At 43.6% G+C, this 20,620-nt stretch overlaps 1 protein-coding gene across 6 annotated transcripts in view; it reads left to right on the forward strand.

The window, feature by feature from the left end:
• Window positions 1–20,620, forward strand: part of specc1la (sperm antigen with calponin homology and coiled-coil domains 1-like a) — a 332,469-nt gene that overhangs the window by 137,454 nt on the left and 174,395 nt on the right. For all 6 annotated transcript variants that reach the window (XM_088000258.1, XM_088000259.1, XM_088000260.1 and 3 more), the window contains exon 9: window positions 1,921–2,027. In XM_088000258.1, coding sequence (XP_087856384.1) covers window positions 1,921–2,027 — 107 coding nt within the window. The remainder of the gene's footprint in view (window positions 1–1,920; window positions 2,028–20,620) is intronic.

A 20,620-nucleotide genomic window follows, 5' to 3' on the forward strand; every position in this document is an offset into this window, starting at 1 on the left:
CCAATGACTTTGTAATTTTGGAAACTAGCTTCTTTTCAATAATCTAGTTTCCCCTCCTTATGAGAATGAACATGTCTCCTCAGTAGCAGGTTTGAGATGGGCAACTTGCTGTGTGGGCACCTAGACTTTCAGTATCAAATCACTTAGGAAATACTTAATTGGGCTAGGCCAACTGGGAAATGTACTCTTGTTTGATTCATTAACTATGCAGAAACCATAGTCAATATTTGCTGACCTAAACTTAGCTTTGCTTGTTACATACTCTGTCACCATGTCCTCTCTCCGTCCTCCCCAACTTCATTGGGACACTTTTTTTTCAAGTTTGGCAGTTGGACACACCGTTGTTCTGCCATTCTCACTCAATCTGTGGTATCAATACCCTTCCTCCCCCAGCACTCTATGTCCCACTATTGCATAAATGCTGTCCCCTCTACACTTCACATCAGCTCTATTGAAGAGTCATCTAGACTTGAAATACTAGCTTGCTTTCCATGGATACTGCCTGACCCACTGTGATCTCCAGCATTTGTTGTTTTCAGTACAGGTTCCAGCATCTGCAGTAATTTGCTCCTAAATTTAATCTTTTTTTTCACGCCAACCTTAAATTCCTGGACACGTTCTCATCTCCTCACTGCAATTCTGATTTTAGTGGAAAGACTGGCTGAGTCCACATTACTGTAGACATCTTTCCTCTATTGTCTCAGACTACTTTGGCTACTCAAGCTATTGAGCAATGCTCTTTCTTGACTCATTTGGATAATATTGTCTTTGTAAACTATATAAACATCTGAGGACTAACAATCACAGTTGGTGGCCACTTATTCCTACATTTGTTACACTAAGAAAGAACTCCAAATCACTAACAGGAGAATCTGATCAGCGCTCCTTCAGAAATGCAGAGAATACTTGAAATCTGACAGGTAAATATGAGGTTCGAATTCCTGGTCGGTAGAGCAGTAGGGTACCAAGTGGATGCAGAGGAGTAAGGATGGTATTGGGGCCGGGTATTGTCAGGCCTCAGCAGTGTGGAGGATATTGCATTTAGGGTGTTATGTCGTAGGGTCCAGTGTAGAGTGGTTTACAGTCTCCAGAGAAGGTGTGGTTAAGGTTTTATGTTATGTTGCTGGAGTGAAGGAGATGGTGGTCAGTCTAATAGTTACCCAGGACTTAGATTACGTATTTAATTGCTTAATCTTTACTGGGTAACACTTTCCTTAATTGCAGCAGAACCCTGTGAATGTTCTGATTAAACTGGATACTTCTGGAGAATTCCAGGCATACGGGAATTGATTGGAATCTACAATTCCCTGGGGAATTCCCTCAGAGTTTGCCACATTGGGAATTCCACATTGTCCTCACGTGCAACTCCCATCTGTGCTGCACAAAAGACTATCAGGCCATCAGAAAATCTGGGTCTTTTTTTTAACATGTCTGTCATCCTCCTCTCTAAAAGGAAACTATTTTGGGATGCCCAGATGCCAGCTGACCGCTGTTTTAAATACTGTAATTCAAATGCAAAAAAATGGTGTACAGAGAAGACAGATAACGTAATGCAGGAGGAATAAACTGGCTGCACCTATAAAGTTTTATATTAGTTATATATGGCTGATCTTACTTATGTTAAATTTTTAACATATAGTTTGAGCAGTACCCTTCACCAGGAATAAATGTGTCATTGTAACTCTGCAATCTTCCTGAACTTACATAATATCACAATTGACATTTTGCATTATTGGACTTTGGCTGGTGTGGGCGAGTTAGGATGAAGGGCCTTTTTCTGTGCTGTGGATCTCTGACTGTTGCAGTTGAGTTGAGTATACGTACTGTTAATTGGGCTGTGATACGCCACTGAAGAAGAATTATATTTTAAAATTGTGAATGTGAACCAAATTACTAAATCAAAAGTTATTCTTTTTCCAGTTGTACCTAATACTACTACTACTACTACTACAGCTACCATTCCACGAAGCCCTCTCAGCCCAAGCCCTCTGAAAACACCACCAGCAGCTGCTGTGTCACCAATGCAGGTTAGTAAGTCACCCAGTGCACAACTGGATGTTTGCCTGGGGAGTTTTCCTCTACTCTGAATTCCTGGAGCAGAGATTATTGAACCATGCTTCAAATCTTGATCTTTCCATTCTCTCATAAATTTCACAGTCTTGGGTATACAGAGGAACCTGGATTATCTGGCTTTCAGTTCTGCGAATATCGGATTATCTGGCCAGATTGCAAGGTTCCGATGCTTGGCTAAACTGTTATCTGGCATTCGATAATCCGGAATTCAATTAACCAAACGAAATACTCCCCGCCCGTGGCCTTCAGATAATGGAGGTTCCTCCATATGCCATTTAATGAGTAATTTAAGTTGTTTCCTTGCAAATTATTCCATTTACATCTCCCCAAATCTTGATATTATTTGTAGAAACTGTGCGTTTTTATTGTTAGACTAAGCATTCTCATTTCTGAAGAAATAGAAATGAAACCAGTGATCAAAGTTTGTGAGAAGATTTGTAGCTCAGGTGCTCGTTGTTGTGGTTCTCTTCGCCGAGCTGGGAATTTGTGTTGCAACACCAAGGAGAGGGAAGCACTAAAATCACTAAGAAACGATAACAACATAATCATACTACCAGCAGACAAAGGCAGAATGACGGTCATCCTGGACAAAGCAGACTACATCCAAAAAGCGCAACAACTACTTGCAGATACCAACACCTACCAAAAGAGGGAGTTTGACCCCACCCCACAGCTCACCAATAGGATAAACAACACACTGAGGAACCTACAAAAAAAACGGACTGATAACCAGGTTTGACCTACAAAGAATGAAACCTGAAAGCAACAACACCCCCAGATTCTATGGACTACCTAAAGTGCACAAACCAGACATCCCACTCAGACCCATAGTATCACTACCAGGGACACCATCACACAAACTGGCTAAAGAACTACAGCAGAAGCTGAAACACCTGATCAGCGGATCCAAACACTCTATACAATCAACACAGGAATTCTTGGACATCATCAGAAATATACACATAGACAAGGAAGAAACTATGGTCTCATTCGATGTAACGGCACTGTTCACCTCTATCGACAAAACCCTAGTCAGAGAAACAATAGCCAACTTGCTGGACATACAGAACAGACAATAGGACGTTGAACCTATCAACAAAGACGGCATACTCAAACTACTGGACCTGTGCCTCACAACACACTTCACATTCAACAACCAAATATATGAACAAATCAACGGCACACCCATGGGCTCACCCATCTCTGGACTCATAGCAGAAGCGGTAATGCAAAGATTAGAACAAACAGTCTTACCGCAAATTCAGCCCAAACTCTGGGTCAGATATGTGGATGACACCTTTGTAATCATTAAAAACACAGAAATAGAAAACACACACCAGATCATCAACGCCACACTCACAGGAATCCAATTCACTAGAGAGGAGGAAAAGGGCAACCAACTCCCATTCCTAGACTTGAGGGTACAGAGAACACCAAACGGAGAATTCACCACAGAGGTATACAGGAAAGCCACACACACAGACCAAGTCCTGAGCTATGAAAGCAACCACCGCAACACACACAAAAGAAGTTGCATCAAGACACTATTCAAAAGGGACACAACACACTGCAGTACACCAGAACTGCAAAAAGAGGAAGAAGAACACCTATACAATGTAATCGCCAAAAACGGATATCCTCGCAATTTCATCAACAGATGCCTAAGGGAAAGACAATGGAACGAGGACATGCCGCAACCCAAAGGACGAGCCACACTACCATACATCAAGAGCATTTCTGAACTGACAGCCAGACTACTGCGACCACTAGGACTCAACACCGCACAAACCAACAGCCACTCTCGGACAACAACTCACCAGAACGAAAGACTCAATACCCAGCATGAGCAAAACCAATGTAGTGTACAAAATCCCATGCAAGGACTGCACAGAACACTACATAGGACAAACAGGAAGACAGCTAACGATCTGCATCCATGAACACCAACTGGCCACGAAACGACACGACCAGCTATCCTTAGTAGCCACACACGCAGATGACAAGCAACATGAATTCGACTGGGACAACACTACTATCATAGGGCAAGCCAGACAGAGAACAGACAGGGAATTCCTAGAGGCATGGCACTCATCCACAGATTCAATCAACAAGCACATCGACCTGGACCCAATATACCCACTGCAGCGGACAGCTGGAACTGACAACCGGAAGCGGCAGATACAAATCACTATAAATGCCGGAGGAAACATCACAGAAGCGCTTCACAGGAGGCTCCCAAGCACTGAGGATGTCACCTAGACAGGGGACGAAACATCTGCAACACAAATTCCCAGCTCGGCGAACAGAACCACAACAATGAAACCAGTGATGTTTATTTGTAGGATATCTGTGAACTTCATGAACTGAGCGTCCAAAGTCTGTATATCTTTCTGTTTTTCTTTTACACTGTTGTATTGTGCAGCTTAGAATAACAAGATTGAAGAAGACAATGGCAAACGTAAGAATGGTAGTTTGTGATTGAAAGAGGGTGTTAATTGTACACCTTGGAAACAATGCAAACATCTGTCATATATTAATTATAACATTTTCTTTCATACAACCAAGGAATAGGAATAGGCCACTCTGCCCTTCATGCCTGTTCTTCAAAAAGGTCATGGCTGATCTGATTTTATCTTCAAACCTGTATTGCTGCGTAACCCAATAATCTTTCAACTCCTTGGTAATCAAGAATCAATCTACCTTTACATTAAAAATATTTAAAGATTTTATATCCACTGTTTTTTGATGAAGAAAATTTCTCAATCCTCTGATAGAATAGAGTTTCCTCATCTTTGTTTTAAATGGGTGACTTTTTTTAAGCTATGACCACTGGTTTGAGATTCTCCCACAAGTGGAAACATTCTTTCCACATCCATCCAAGTAAGAGTTTAGCTGCTTACTTTAACTCTCCTGAATGCTCATACATCCCAATTGTGGAAGATGCCACCTGTATCATAGCTGCTTATGGTCTAAGATGGGGATTGGTGCAGTATTGAGCCTATTTCTGTATGTAGCTCAGTGATTGTAGATTAATGCTGTAGAGTCTCTGATTTACGTGCCATAATTGAGGTTATACTAACAAAATAAATTGCCCTTGACCTGATTTTATTACAGCCCCTGCCAAATAATGCCCAATTATTTGGGATACTACCTTTAAAACCACAAGTTGCTTAAACTAGAAAAAGTTACAAAACCTATCATGGTGACCCTTAGTTTGTTCAACTGAATTTGAGTAACAATTTAAGTTCAATATTTTTTATAATAAATATTGTGTTGGCAGTTGTCATCAGCTTTGGCTGTTTCTAATTGTGTTTCAGGTTTTCTTTGGCTACAGAGCTATTTCTTAGTGTTCTAAAAGTATGTAATGACAGTTTAAGTAATGGTCTTTAGAGCCAACAACATTGAAGGTTTTAATAACTGCAGCATCTCACTTTCGCTTGTGCCCATTTAGATTAACCTTTCTTTCAGTTGCCTCTTTCAGTTGAATTTAGTGGAGCATGTGCCAGTCTGTAAAGAAAGCTACGTAATTATAAAGCCAGTCATATATAAATTTGCACAGTTGACAGTCATGTGAAGGTTGGAGTCCTTTTTTGTTCATTCCCGTTCCTACATCTTATTACGACATGGAGGTGAACCCCTGCTACTTAAACCTAAACACCCAGAAAAGCCCGCCTCACCTTGCCTCGCGATCTGTTACAATATGAGTGACAGAGAACCCCCAAATTCCACTATTTAAAGAAAATAACATCAATTTATTTTTTAACTCTAAAAGTGAACATTAAACAACAACTATTCACAACTCTAAACTTCCCTTTCTCTTAACTGCTTACTATCTGCCTCTAACTCGAAAATAATATACTGTTCCAATAAGACACTTAGTGAAATTGCGTTCAACTTAATTTCAAAATCATGCAGCTGTTGTCATCTTCTGTGTCTTTCTTCTTGCGGCTATAGATCTCCCTGGGTCGTCTTTCTTTTTACTGCGAATATGTTTCCTATGAAAAGGTGCCTTTGATAGAGAGTGTTTCCTAATTTCTTGAAGAGCAAGATGTTAGATCTCCAGGCATTTCTGGCTTGATGGCTATTGTTCTTGCTCAAATTTTCAAAATGTCTGCACTTTTATACCCCCAACATTGGTGGTCCCATTGGTTTGATTTTGGTAAAACAATAAATTCAAACTTGATTGGGTTTTAGTATCCTGGGGCATAATTTAACTGATTAAGTTTGAATTGTTGTCAAAACAGCAACCAAAACACAGGTATCCCTTTCATAGCCGAATGTTACATATTTTCAGTTTTCCAGTACACTGGGACTGCCTTCTAGTCATATACTCAGGTGCTTACAAGGTCTCAATTTAGAGCAGCATTCACTCTCTTAAAGGTACAATACACGCCTTCAACTTCATAACAGTCTGAACCACTCCATGTTGATGACCACTGTCTGCCAGTTGCTTCTCGTTGTGATGAGGTTTCAGGTTGGAAACTTCAGTGCAAGACGTTGATTGGCAATGTCCTGTTTAAAGGGCTAGCACAACGCTCCATGCTTAAAGTTGTATGTATTAACATACATGGTCTATTTGAAATATTTCAGTATGATCCATTGCTTATCTGCAGCAGCTTGTAGTGAACTTAAGTGAAGTTCTGCTTCACATATTGAAACTGAAGACACCATGGTATTTGGAAAATTTCCTGCCCATCTGAGGAATCATCCTAGAGAAATATTTCTGAACTACCTCCAAAGCAAGAACATTCATCCTTAAATCATCATTTTGCTGCCTTCTGTCTCATGTTAAAAACCTGGACTGTGACACCTATTTTCCTGATGCCAATGGTCAAGTTCAACATTTGACAGATGTGAGAGAGTCTGTCCATTTGCCACTAAATGCAGAATGTTGATGCAGCATTGTCGGCTTAGAGTTACTGTCTAATGAAGACTTGGCCTGCTTTCACTATGGCCTCAAGTGAGCAAGGCTAAATAGTTTCTGTTAGCTCTGGAACTTAAGTAGATACCCTCTGTAGATGATCTGATGACATGTGACAACACAAAGATAAAAATATGATGAATATGATGAAATAAGACCACAACCTTCTTTGATCCCATTGTGGATCTTCAAAGGCTTGCATTGTTGCCCTGTCAGAGCTTGCCCATCATGCCATCACAGAAAGAGGAGATCATACTGAGCTCAATGGGAAGTCATGTCCGACAAGCCTCTGAGTTTTTCGAAGAGGTAACCAAAAGGATAGATGAGGGTAGGGAAGTAGATTTTGTCTATATGGGCTTTAGTTAGGCCTTTGACAAGGTCCCGCATTGTAGGCTAGTTACGAAGGTTAGCTCACATGGGATCCATGGAAAGCTAGGTATTTGGACTCAAAATTGGCTCAGTGGTAGGACCCAGAGGGTGACAGTCGAAGCTTGTTTCTCGGACTGAAGGACTGTGGCTAATGTTGTGTCCCAGGGGTCTGTGTTGGGAGTTTTGTTATTTGTTATTTACGTAAATGGATATGAATGTACAAGGCATGATTAGTAAGTTTGCGTATGATGCAAAGTTAGGAGGTATCTTTGATAACTAGGAAGGTTATCAAAAGTTACAGGGATCTTGATCAGATGGCGAAGTGGACCGAGGATTAGCAAATGCAATTCAATACAGATAAGTGTGAGGTATCGCACTTTGGAAAGTCAAAGTGAGATAAAGAAACGGTAAAGACCTGAGGAGTGTTATGGAACAGAAGGACCCAGGAGTACTACGTAGTTCTCTGAAAGCGGCATCATATGTAGACAGGGTGGTGAAGAAGGCATTTAGCATACTGGCTTTCATCAGTCAAGACATTGAGTATAGGAGTTGGGATGTTACGTTACAGTTGTGCAAGTCATTGGTGAGGCCACATTTGGAGTATTGTGTACCTTTTTGGTCACCCTGTTACAGGAAGGACATAGTTAAATTGGAAAGAGTGCAAAGAAGATTTATGAGGATGTTGCCGTTACTAGTAGAACTAAGTTATAGGAACAGGTTGGCCAGAATAGTACTTTGTTCCTTGGACCGTAGGAGAATGAGGGATGACCTTACTGAGATGTATAAAATCGTGAAGGGCATAGATAGGATGAATGCAGATAGTCTTTTTCCCAGGGATGGAGAATTGAAAACTAGAGCACATAGGTTTAAGGTGAGAGAGGAAAGATTTAAGAAGGACCTGAGGGGGCAACCTCTTCATGCAGATAGTGGTTGGGAGACATGAAATGGGCTGCCAGAGAAAGTGATTGAGGCAGGTACAATTAGAACACTTAAATAACATTTGGATGGGAAGAGTTTGGAGAGATATGGACCAAATGTGGGCAGTTGGGTCAGCATGGGCCAGTTTGGGCTGAAGGGTCTATTTCCATGCTTTATACTCTGTGACTCTATGACTGTGACTATATCTTCAAAGGGCAGCGTGTATTATCTAGCAGCTTAAATAGACCACTTTTTCTCATGTGGTTGAATGCCTTGGCAAGATCAATGAAGGCACTATACAAGTGAACACCTTTTGTTCATCCATGTCTATTGTTGCTGCCAGACTGAAGATCATGTCAACAGTAGAGATCTCAGTCTTGGAATCACCTGGGGATTAGAGATAGATCTATTCAGCTGGAATCTGCAGTCTTAGAAGAGCACCACAGGAAAAGTTGCTCTTTTTCTTGATGCTCAGCATTGAGATGCCTCAATATTTTTGCATTCATCGCGGTTGCCTTTGTTCTTATATAGGGTCACAATCTTTGCATCTTTGGACATTACCGTCTTCCTCCAGCAGAGACAGAAGATTTAGCTAATTGTGTTTCAATGTAGCCAGTTCTGCGTGAAGAGACAAAAATATCTGCAGAAGCTGGAATCCAAAGTAGACAAGCAGGAGGCTGGAAGAATACGGCAAGCCAGGTAGCATCAGGAGGTAGAGAAATTGAAGTATTGGGTATAACCCTTCTTCAGGAATGGAGGTGGAAGTAGTGAGAGCTGCAAATGGAGGTGTGGGAGGGTTTGAGTGGGGAGGGGGCGGAGTGGTGAGGTAGTGATATGTAAACACAGGTAGTAGATATGACCAGGTTGATCAATGGGAGGAATGAATCCGGTTGGTAGCTGGAATAAAGAGTCAGTCAGTGGAATGGAAGGGAGGAGGCGGCGTTGGAATGGGAATCAGGGAATGTGAAGGGAAATTGTTTGTTTGAAATTGGATAGCTCAAAGTTGAGTCCTCTGGACTGCAGGCTGCCCAGGTGGAAGGTAAGGTGTTGTTCCTCCAGTTTGTAGTTTGATTCACTGTGGCAATGGAGGAGGCTGGGTACAGACATGTTGGAGAGGGATTGGGAATTGAAATGGGCAGTGACTGGGAGGTCAGACTGGCCCTTGGAACCCAGCTGAGATGCTCAGCACAACGTGCCCTAAGTTTACATTTTATCTCACCGATGTAGAAAAGACCACATCGGGAATATCAGATGCAGTCGGTTGGAGGAGAGGCAGATGAATCTGTCTCACCTGGAAGGATGCTTGGGGCTCTGGATGGAGGTGAGGGGGATGGTGTGCTGGCAGGTTTTACATTTTGAATGGTTTCGGGGGAAGGTGGGGAGTGGAGGGGGTGGAGGGAGGGAGGTGGTGGTGGTTGCGGGTGGATGATGCAAACCGAGGAGTGATGAAGGGACCGATTCTTGCAGAAGGCAGAGAGGGGACAATGTTCTTGATGGTGGGATCTAGCTGGAGTTGGCAGAAGGATGTTTAAGGTTGTTTAAGGATGATGCGTTGAATGCAGAAACCGGTGGGGTGGAAGGTAAGGACAAAGGGTCTCTGTCTTTATTGTGTTTTGGAGGGAAGAGAGGGATTTAGACCTGTGGAGTGGCAAATAGAGAAGGTGCAGTTGAGGGCTGTCTGGATGACGGAGGGGAGGAAAGTACGTTGTTTAAAATAGGTGAACATCTGGGGTGCTTGCGAGTGGAATGTTTCCATCAGAGCAGATGGCCAGAGACAGAGAAATTGGGAAAATAGGATTGATTTTTGCAGGAAATGGGTTGGAAGGAGGTGTAGTCCAGGTAATTGTGGGAGTCGTAGAGTCCTACAGCATGGAGACAGTCCCTTTGGCCCAAATTGCTCCATGCTAACCTCAATGTCCATCCACACTAACCCCATTTTCCTGCACTAGCCCCTTTTCCTTCTAATCCATTCCTATCCAAGTATTTGTCCAAATGCCTTTTAAATACTGTTAATGTACCTGCCTCAACCACTTCCGCTGGCAGTGCATTCCATATACATATCCCCCTCTATCTAAAAGAAGTTGCCCCTCAGGTTACCTTTTATTCTTTCCCCTCTACCCTTAAACCAATGTCCTCTAGTCATCGATTCCCTCAATCCTGGGAAAAAGACTGAGTGCATTCACCTTATCCATGCCTGTCATGGTCTTATATGCCTCTGTAGTCATCCCTCAGTCTCCTACGCTCAAAAGAAGAAAGCCCTACTTGTCCAACATCTCCCTATAACTCAGACCATCGAGTCCAGATTACATTCTTGTAAATTTCTTCTGCACTCTTTTCAGTTTAATAACTATTCCTTCCAATAACAAGTTGCCCAAAACCACAATACTCCAAGTGCAGCCTCATTGATGTCCTGTATAACTGCAACATAATTTCCCAATTTCCATGCTCAGGAAAAAAAAAGTGTTGGTGCAGGTAGACAGAACAAGTCTCTGGGTTTATAGTAAATGTCAGTCTGTAGCCGGAGATGGAAGGCGGGGGGGGGGTGAAGGTATTCGAGACAGACCACATGAACTTAAAGACTGAGTGGAAGTTGTTAGCGGAATCAATGAACTGCACCAGTTCAGCCTGGGTGCAAGGTACAGTCATTGATGTAATATCGGAAGAGACAGGGAACAGTAACTGTGTCCGTACTGAAAAGGGACTGTTCAACATAACCGACAAAGAGGCAGACATAGCTGGGGCCCATGTGAGTGCCCATGGCCACCCACTGGATTTAGTGGAAACGGGAGTCGAAGGAAAAGTTAAGAAGGGTTAGCACTAATTCAGCAAGCAGATGAGGGTATTGGTGATGTGGGGGGAGAGGGGCTGGATTGTTGGAGCAGAGGAAACTGAGGCCCTGCAGGCCGTCCTTGTGGGGAATGGACTGCGCATCAATAGTGAAATTAAAGCGCTGCGACCGGGAAACTGGAAGTTTCTGAAGAGGTGGAGGGCATGGTTATTGTCCTGGATGTAAGTGGGAAGTGCATGGAACAAGGGAGAGAGGATGGAATCGAGGTAGGAAGATATGAGTTCAATAGGGCAGGAACATGCAGAGACAATGGGTTGGCCAGAGTAGTTGGGCTTGTGGATCTTGGGGAGCAGGTAGAACCTGTGGGCAGTCAGTCAATAGACAGTGCAGGGCGTGGGGACTATGAGATTGGAGGTGGTGAAGGGGAGATTACCAGAGGCGATGTGGTCACGGACAGTGTGTGTGACAATGGCCTGGTGGGGTTCAGTCAAGAGGGAGGTAGGGCGTAGTGGCGGAGAGCTGGCGTTCGGCCTCTGTGACATAAAGGTCCATTCTCCAGTCTGGAGGACCTCTATGTCACAGGCCAAACGCCAGCTCTCTGATACCACGACCTACCTCCCACTTGACTCTTCAGTACACACACAGGCACTGTTGCTCAACTCTTTCCACTATTACATCGATGACTGCATAGATTATATTTAGATTTAGATTAGATTACAGTGTGGAAACAGGCCCTTCGGCCCAACAAGTCCACACCGACCTGCCGAAGCGAAACCCACCCATACCCCTACATTTACCCCTTACCTAACACTACAGGCAATTTAATATGGCCAATTCACCTGACCCTGCACATCTTTGGATGGTGGGAGGAAACCGGAGCACCCGGAGGAAACCCACACAGACACGGGGAGAACGTGCAAACTCCACACAGTCAGTCGCCTGAGGCGGGAATTGAACCCGGGTCTCTGGCGCTGTGAGGCAGCAGTGCTAACCACTGTGCCGCCCATAGGTGCTTCACCCAGGTTGAACTGGAGCAGTTCATCGATTCCACTTTGCCCTTAAATTCACATGATCTGTCTCGGACGCCGCTCTCTCCATCCTTAACTTCTCCATTTCCATTTCTGGCGACAGTCTGTGGACTGACATTTACTGTAAACCCACAGACTCCCATAACTACCTAGACTTCACCTCCTTTCCCCCGGTATCCTGCAAAAACGCCATCCTATTTTCCCAATTCCTCAGTCTCCGTCACATCTGCTCCGACGCGGAAACATTCCACTCCCAACCATCCTAGAAGTCCACCTATTTAAACAACGTGCTTTTCTGCCCTATGTCATCCAGACAGCCCTCCGCTCCACCTCCTCCATTCCTGGCTTCTCTGCTCTAAACCACCCCGCCACATGCAATAAAGACAAGAGTCCCCCTTGTCCTCACCTTCCACCCCATCAGTCTCCACATTCAACTCCGCCTCAAACACATCTGCCAACTCCAAAGAGACCCCTAACACCGAGCATCTTCCTCTCCCCACCTCTCTCTGCCTTCCACTTCTTGTGCCTTCATCATTTGTTGTTTCACGCGTATCTCCCCCCCCCCGAATGCCCCAGTACTTTCCCCTGCAGCCTTACGCACCCTCTCGCTCGCATGCTCTTTCTCTCTCTCACACACACATGTGCACGTACTCAAATGCACTACTCCGTCACACTCACGCACACTCTAATCAAGCACATGCGCACTCATACTCGCTCCATCACACGTGCACACGCACACATAAAAGTCTATGCCGTGAATTTGCATTTGTAGACTTGTATTTTGTTCCAAAAGCACATAATCTGTGGGCAGTCAGTCAATATGACATTTTATAAATTTCTGCTTCGGATATACTACCAATCTGACTCAAGATTGGGAGAAATACAGACTCTAAATACTCCGTCACATTCATGCCCACTCTCTCACAAGCTTATACTCTGTCACTCGCGCATGCACTCTTATCGATCGAATTGAATTTATTGTCACTTGTACCGAGGCATAATGACAAGCTTTGTCTTGTGCGCAATACGAGCAGATCACAGAGCTAAGTAGTATAGGTAAGTAAATAATAGGTAAACAGCGGCAAAACAAAAACACAGGTACAGGCAAATGTTAAGAGTTTGTGAGTCCATTCAGTATTCTAACAACAATAGGGTAGAAACTGTTACAAAACCGGCTGGTGCGAGTGTCAGGCTTCTGTACCTTCTCCCCGATGGTAGAGGTTGTAGAAAAGCATTGCCAGGATGGGATGGGTCTTTGAGAATGCTGGCGGCCTTTCCTGGACAGCGGGCCCGGTAGATGGATTCTGTAGATGCGAGGTTGGCCTTTGTGATTGTCCAGGCCGGGTTCACCACTCTGATGAGATTAGATTCCCTACAGTGTGGAATAGGCCCATCGGCCCAACCAGTCCACAACGACCCACCCAGAGTAACCCACCCAGACCCATTTCCCTCTGACTAATGCCTCTAACACTATGGGCAATTTCGCATGGCCAATTCACCCTAACCTGCACATCTTTGGCATGTGGGAGGAAACTGGAGCACCCGGAGGAAACCCACGCAGATGCGGGGAGAATATGCAAACTCCACACAGTCACCCGAGGCTGGAATTGAACCTGGGACCCTGGTGCTGTGAGGCAGCAGTGCTAACCACTGAGCCACCGTGCCGCCCTCTCTGTAACCGCCTCTGTCCTTGAATGGAGCAGTTGCCGTACCAGGTAGAGATACATCCAAATGGAATGCTCTCAATGGCGTACCTATAAAAGTTGCAAGGGTATTCGCCATTATGCCAAATTTCCTCAGCTGCCTGAGGAAGCAGAGATGTTGTTGGGCCTTTGTAACCAATGCATCCACATGAAGAGTCCAAGAAAGCTTGTTGTGGATGACCACTCCCAGGAGCTTGACACACTCCACTCATTCCACCTCTGAGCTGTTATTGCGATGGGGGGGCATGAGTAACATCCTGCCAAAAGTCAGTAATGAGTTCCTGGGTTTTGCTGACATTGAGAGCTAGGTTGTTCTCAGTGCACTATTTTTCCAGGTCTTCCACCTTCTGAGATTCGACCGACTATGGTGATGTCATCAGCGAACTTGTAAATGGCATTTGGTGCCGCAGTCATGGGCATACAGTGAGTACAGTAGGGGGCTGAGTACGCACCCCTCGGGGGGCTCCAGTGTTGAGTGTTAGTGAGGATGAAGTATTGTCCCCAATCCCTACTACTTGTGGCCTGTGGGTCAGGAAACTGAGGATCAATTTGAAGAGAGTGGGACTTAGTCTGAGATCACTAAGTTTGGTAATCAGTTTCGAGGGGATAATAGTTTTGAAGGCTGAACTGTAGACAATGAGTAGGATTCCTACGTAGCTATTCTTGATGTCAAGATGTTCTAAGGAAGAGTGAAGGGCAAGTGATATGGCATCTGACGTGGATCTGTTGGCCCGATAAGCAAATTGAAGTGGGTCACGAGTAGTAGGGAGGGTAGAGTTAATTAATGCCATGACCAGCCTTTCAAAGCACTTCATGACCACAGACATTAGGGCCATTGGGCGGTAGTCATTGAGACATGCTGCTTGAGCCTTTAGGCACAGGGTTGATGTTGACCCTCTTGAAACAGGCAAGGACAGTGGTCTGCTGCAGGGAGAGGTTGAAGATGTCCGAGAAGACCTCTGCCAGTTGATCTGCACATGCTCTGCATGCACGGCCTTGTACTTCGTCTGGTCCCATCATGTTCCTTGGACCCACACAAAGGAAGACTGGTCTGACCTCTGATGCAGTGACTGTTGGGATAGATTCGTCAGGATGTGTCAGAATAGGTGTTACCGCTCCCCCAAAATTCTGCTCAAATCGAGCATAGAAGGCATTGAGATGATCTGGGAGGGATGTGTCGTCATCTGCTCGCATCGTTTGCAAGCACACACACACTGACATGCACAAACTCTCTCCCTCACACATGCACGCAGATACATAAGAGTCTATGCCATGAATTTGCATTTGTAGATTTGTATTTGCAGATACATTGTATTTTGTTCCAAAAGCACATAATCTGTGGGCAGTCAGTCAATGTGACATTTTATAAATTCCTACATTAGAAATAGAACCAGTCTGACTCAAGATTGGGAAAACGACAGACTCTAGCCTCACACCTTTAATGCCCCATTATTTGAGCTGAGGTATCACTTGTTTTATACTAATAAAACCTTAAGTTGTCTCGGGACTGTGATTTGAAAGAAATTCTGGGATTTACATATTAATCAATCAAAACCTGCATCCCTATTTTAAGTGATTAAAGACTTAACAGCAATCTGGGTTTGTTCAATACACCCAGTTTGTTCAGTTGTATGACACTTTGATCTTCTGCTATAAATTCTGTGTCCTATGATCCTGCCCCACTAGTTACTTGACAAAGGAGCAACACTTCAAAAACTTGTACTTGTACATAAATCTGTTGGACTATAATCTGGTGTTGTGTGATTTTTAACTTTGTCCACCGTAGTTCAACACTGGCACCTCCACATCTTGTCCACTTTGTTCTGCATGAAGGGCAAGCTCACTGTGGTGGTTTATATTACTTCAGGGACTGTGTTCTCCTTAGAGGATAATTAGAGATGACTTCCCCTGTCTTTGGCAATTCCATTAACAAATTTCTCCCTTCTTCAGACCTTTCCAGAACTGTGATGAACTGTTTTGTACCTGCTTGGATGAGTGCAGTGATTTGTTCAGCTTCTTTTGAGAAATCTTCCAAAGCACTGTAGAATACCCACACGAAGACATTGTTGTTCATCCCAAGTTAGAACTATATCATTGCTCAGAGTACTAGAACCTATTCTCTACAAGCACTGTGAACTGCAGTAGTTCAGGAAGACCACTCAGCACTGCATTTTCACCAGTAATTAGGAATGGGCTCATGTTGCTCATGCCAGCAATGCTCATTTCCTGAATCGATTACAAAAAAGAAAAATTTGGAGGAAATGATGCTTTCTATATTCTCTGACAACATTTTTAGAAGTTAATTTCTCAGTTGTCCTCTACCTTTATTTTCTACCTTCAGTATTTGCTCTGACTTCGCCATGACACTTCACAAGGTGAAGATTCTTTTGTAATTTTAACGTCTGCATAGTTGAACTAAGAGGAGGAATTTGGAAAGATTATGGGAAAGGATAACCCAGCTATAGTTAATGAAGTTGAGTATGGTACCAAATTGAAAGCAAAAGTGTGGCAAAGATTAGAGGTAAGGCAAAGGATTAGGAAAGTTGTAAAGATCAATAGAAAAAGGGATAAAATAACTATGAGGACAAACCAACAGGTAATATAAAAATGGACAGTAAGAGCTTTTTTGAAATATATAAAAAGAAATAAAAAGGCCAAAGTGAACATCGGCTTCTTAGAGAATGTGGCTTGGGAAGTAATAATAGAAAACCAGGAACTTGCAAACAAGCTGAAAAGAATGTGGGCGGCACGGTGGCACAGTGGTTAGCACTGCTGCCTCACAGCGCCAGAGACCCGGGTTCAATTCCCGCCTCAGGCGACTGACTGTGTGGAGTTTGCACGTTCTCCCCGTGTCTGTGTGGGTTTCCTCCAGGTGCTCTGGTTTCCTCCCACAGTCCAAAAATGTGCAGGGTCAGGTGAATTGGCCATGCTAAATTGCCTGTAGTGTTAGGTATGGGGTAAATGTAGGGGTAGGGGTATGGGTGGGTTTCGCTTCGGCGGGTCGGTGTGGACTTGTTGGGCCGAAGGGCCTGTTTCCACACTGTAATCTAATCTAAATCTAAATCTAAATGTTTTCCATCAAGTCTTCATGGTAGGGACTAATAATGGCATTCCGAAAATACAAAATAATCAGTGGTCTAAAGTAGGAGTTGGAGGAGAGGAAATAAACGCAATAAGTATTGTGAGAAAAAAGTACTAAGAAAGCTTATGGGTATAAAGGCTGATAGATCCCTGAACCTGATGTGTGCAATCTTAGGATTTTTAGCTACACAGATGCTTGTAATCTTCCAAGAAACCTTAGAAAAGCCCCAGAAGATTAGAAATCTGCCACTTTAACACACTTTGGAGGAGATGCTGCTTTCTATATTCACTGAAAACATATTCTGAAGTTAATTTCTCAATTGTCCTCTACCTATTTTTTCCAGCATCCGCAATGTTTCCTTTCACAGAGTTTAGCATGCACATTACAGAGTCATAATGATGAAGATTTGAATGAGAAAAGACTGCAGAACTGATTTGAGGAGGTGAATGTAATTTAAAAAGAGGAAAGGCTGCAGAAAGCTGCAGCACATAGGGGGTGTGAGGTTTCTCATGCTTGAATGCAAAAAGCTAGCATTCACATTCAGTTGTTGTGAAAATAGGGAGTTTTGATATTGTAATCAATTTTGATTGTCTTACCTAAGGAATGATTTACTGTCATTGGAGGCAGTCCACATGAAGTTCACCATGATATGGAAGGATTTTCTTAAGGCAAGAGGTTGAGTAGGTTGTAATTGTTATTGTTGGAGTTTAGAAGAATGAGAGGTGAATTTATTGAAACATTTAAGTTTCTTAGGCGGCTTAGAAGTAGAGCAAACTGGAATGACCTGCTTCTGCTCCTGCATCTTATACTTCTAAAGATAGTGAATGTTGGCGTAAACAATTCCAAAACTTTGGCCGTAGACCCATTACTCTGAGGCCAGTATGGACAGCGCAAAGGAATTCACTGTCTACGTGTTCTTTTACGCAGTACTGCTGCCAACATTGTTCTCAGTTATGCACTTGGGCCGGATGGAATTAGTTGTAGGAATTAATTCCCACAGCATGTAGCTTTTTGTTATTGGATCCAGTAAAGTCTCCAGAGTCATTGGCAACATCATTCAGTCTGCAGTGCACACTTACTTATATGAGGAAAGGAGAAAGTGAAGACTGCAGATGCTGGAGATCAGAGTCAAAAAGTGAGACGCTGGAAAAGCACAGCAGATCAGGCAGTATCCGATGAGCAAGAGAGTCGATGTTTCCGGCATAAGCCCTTCATCAGGAATGTTGGGGGGAGCCCCCAAGGTGGCTGAGAGCTAAATAGAAGCGGGTTGGGGCTTGCAGGAAGGTAGCTTGGAAGGCGATAGGTAGATAAAGGTGGGGGTTGATGGTGATAAGTCGGAGCAGATAGGTGGGAAGGAAGATGGACAGGAAAGACAGTTCACGAGACCGGTGTCGAGTTGGAGGGGTTGGATCTGGGATAAGGTAGGGGTAGGGAAGATGAGGAATCTGGTTAAATCCACATTGATGCCATGTGTTTGGAGGGTCCCAAGGCAGAAGATGAGGCATTCTTCGCCCAGGCGTCTGGTGGCTTGGATTTGGTGGAGGAGGCCCAGAACTTGGCACAGTGGGAGGGGGAGTTGAAGTGGTTGGCCACAGGATTGTTTGGTGCATGTGTCCCAGAGATGTTTTCTAAAATGTTCCGTAAGTTGGCGTCCTGTCTCCCCAATGTAAGGGAGACCACAACAAGAACAGCAGAAGCAGTAAATGAGGTGCGTGGATGTGAAAGGATCCTTTGGGGCCTTGAATGAGGCGAGGGGGGAGGTGTGGGTGCAAGTATGAGGCGGCAAGGGGAGGTGATAGGCATGGAGGGTGGTTTGGAGGTGGGAGCACATGGACCTGTTGAGGGAGTCATGGATGGAATACTCTCTTTGGAAGGCTGATAAGGGTGGGGAGGGAAATATATCTCTGGTGGTGGGGTCTGTACTCAAGGTGGCAGAAATGGCAGAGGATGATTTATTGCAAATTTATTGCAAAATGGTGGGGTAGAAGGTGAGGACCGTGGGGGTTCTATCCTTGTGTTTGGGGTGGGGCTAGTTTGTCATGGGAAATATTATCTTTAGCTTTTCTGTGAAAGAAAGGAAGCTGTTAGGGTTTACTTTGAGAACAGAGAATGCGGTGCCAGTAGCATCAAGATGACTTTTCTCAGGTCAATGGTTTTCATGAAGCAAGAAACTTGACATTGACTCAACACCATTGTGTGCATTAGCAACGGTTAGTCAGGGGAACGTTTATGATGCATTCATGGTGGAACACTCACTCAACATTTGAAGAGGAGATATTGAATACTTGGCATTCGGAACATGTCTAATCATCTGGCTTTCCTTGGAGAAAACCCCTAACAGCAGAAATTATCAGGATCTGTGAAGAGTCATAGAGATTAGATTAGATTACTTACAGTGTGGAAACAGGCCCTTTGGCCCAACAAGTCCACACCGACCCGCAACCCACCCATTCCCGTACATTTACCCCTTTACCTAACACTACGGGCAATTTAGCATGGTCAATTCACCTGACGTGCACATCTTTGGACTGTGGGAGAAAACCGGAGCACCCGGAGGAAACCCACACAGACACGGGGAGAATGTGCAAACTCCACACAGTCAGTCTACTTGTTCTTTTTGGTTGCCACACGCAGAAAAGTATGCCGTATGGATTTGCCATAATCATGAGCATGCAAAATGATAGTGGTTGCGTACGCTGCTGCAAATGTCATCATCAAGAGAAATTCCTCGGCTAAGTCAGGAGCAAAGGATATGTCTGACTGTGTTGACTCTCATAAACTGTCCTTGCACTAGGCACCTTGCAAATGGTCCAGATCTCTTGAACTCTTTATCATCAAGGAAAACAGTGTTGTTCACAACACACCATTCTGAACATTTAGACCAATCGGCTTTCACCAAGTTTCATCATCTGCTTCCTTAATGAAGCTGGTGACGCTTAGTAAGTTTTCTGCAGCCTACAGTTTCTGAGCAGATCTTGTCTTTCTCTGTGACCAGACAATTTTTGCAATTATTTGTTATTATTTCATTACGTTGACATAACCTGTGTGAATGGCTATTTGCTTTTTAAGGACTGCATAGAAATGTCCTGCGAGATATGAAATATTATCATCTCTCAGGAGACTTCTAATTATTTCTATTTTAAGCTGAAAGCAATACCCAGTTTGTATTTGTGTTGTTTTCACATATGGAAAACTATTATAAAATTTCAGAACGTGGAGAGTATGGTAGAGTAGAATTTCTCCTTACCAGTTTTTAATCTCTTTTATTCAGCTCCCTAATCTCAAACTATGTACTGTCTCACATCCAAAAGAAGCCACTTGTTCAGGAAGCCTGAGAATTTGCACTGAACAATTGATTTAGGTTCTGTTACTTGTTTTTGCCATTCCTTGAATAGGATTCTATTGGCTTCATTCATCATTTGAACTGTAAGATCTCAGAATTTACACCATATAGATTAAAAATTTAAATCTACATCATAACACATGGAGTGACTAGACAGTCTCTTGAGATCCTAGAGCTCGATATGTATTTCCCTGGATTTGTTTGCTGTAATTAATCAAATATATATTCTGCAGTCAGATTTATCCACAGTTTTCTTGAAAATTGTTGAAATTGTTTCTAATGTTTGTAACCACTGTAGTCCACACAGTGCTATTAGGAAAGCAGTCATGATTTTGATCCAGCAACATTGAAGGAGCAGCAGTGTAGTTCCAAGTCAAGATTTGGAGGGGAACTTG

Source organism: Chiloscyllium plagiosum, unplaced genomic scaffold (genome assembly GCF_037043375.1).
Source record: "Chiloscyllium plagiosum isolate Xiang-an unplaced genomic scaffold, Cpla_swu_hap1 HiC_scaffold_24, whole genome shotgun sequence".
NCBI classification, from domain to species: Eukaryota; Metazoa; Chordata; class Chondrichthyes; order Orectolobiformes; family Hemiscylliidae; genus Chiloscyllium; species Chiloscyllium plagiosum.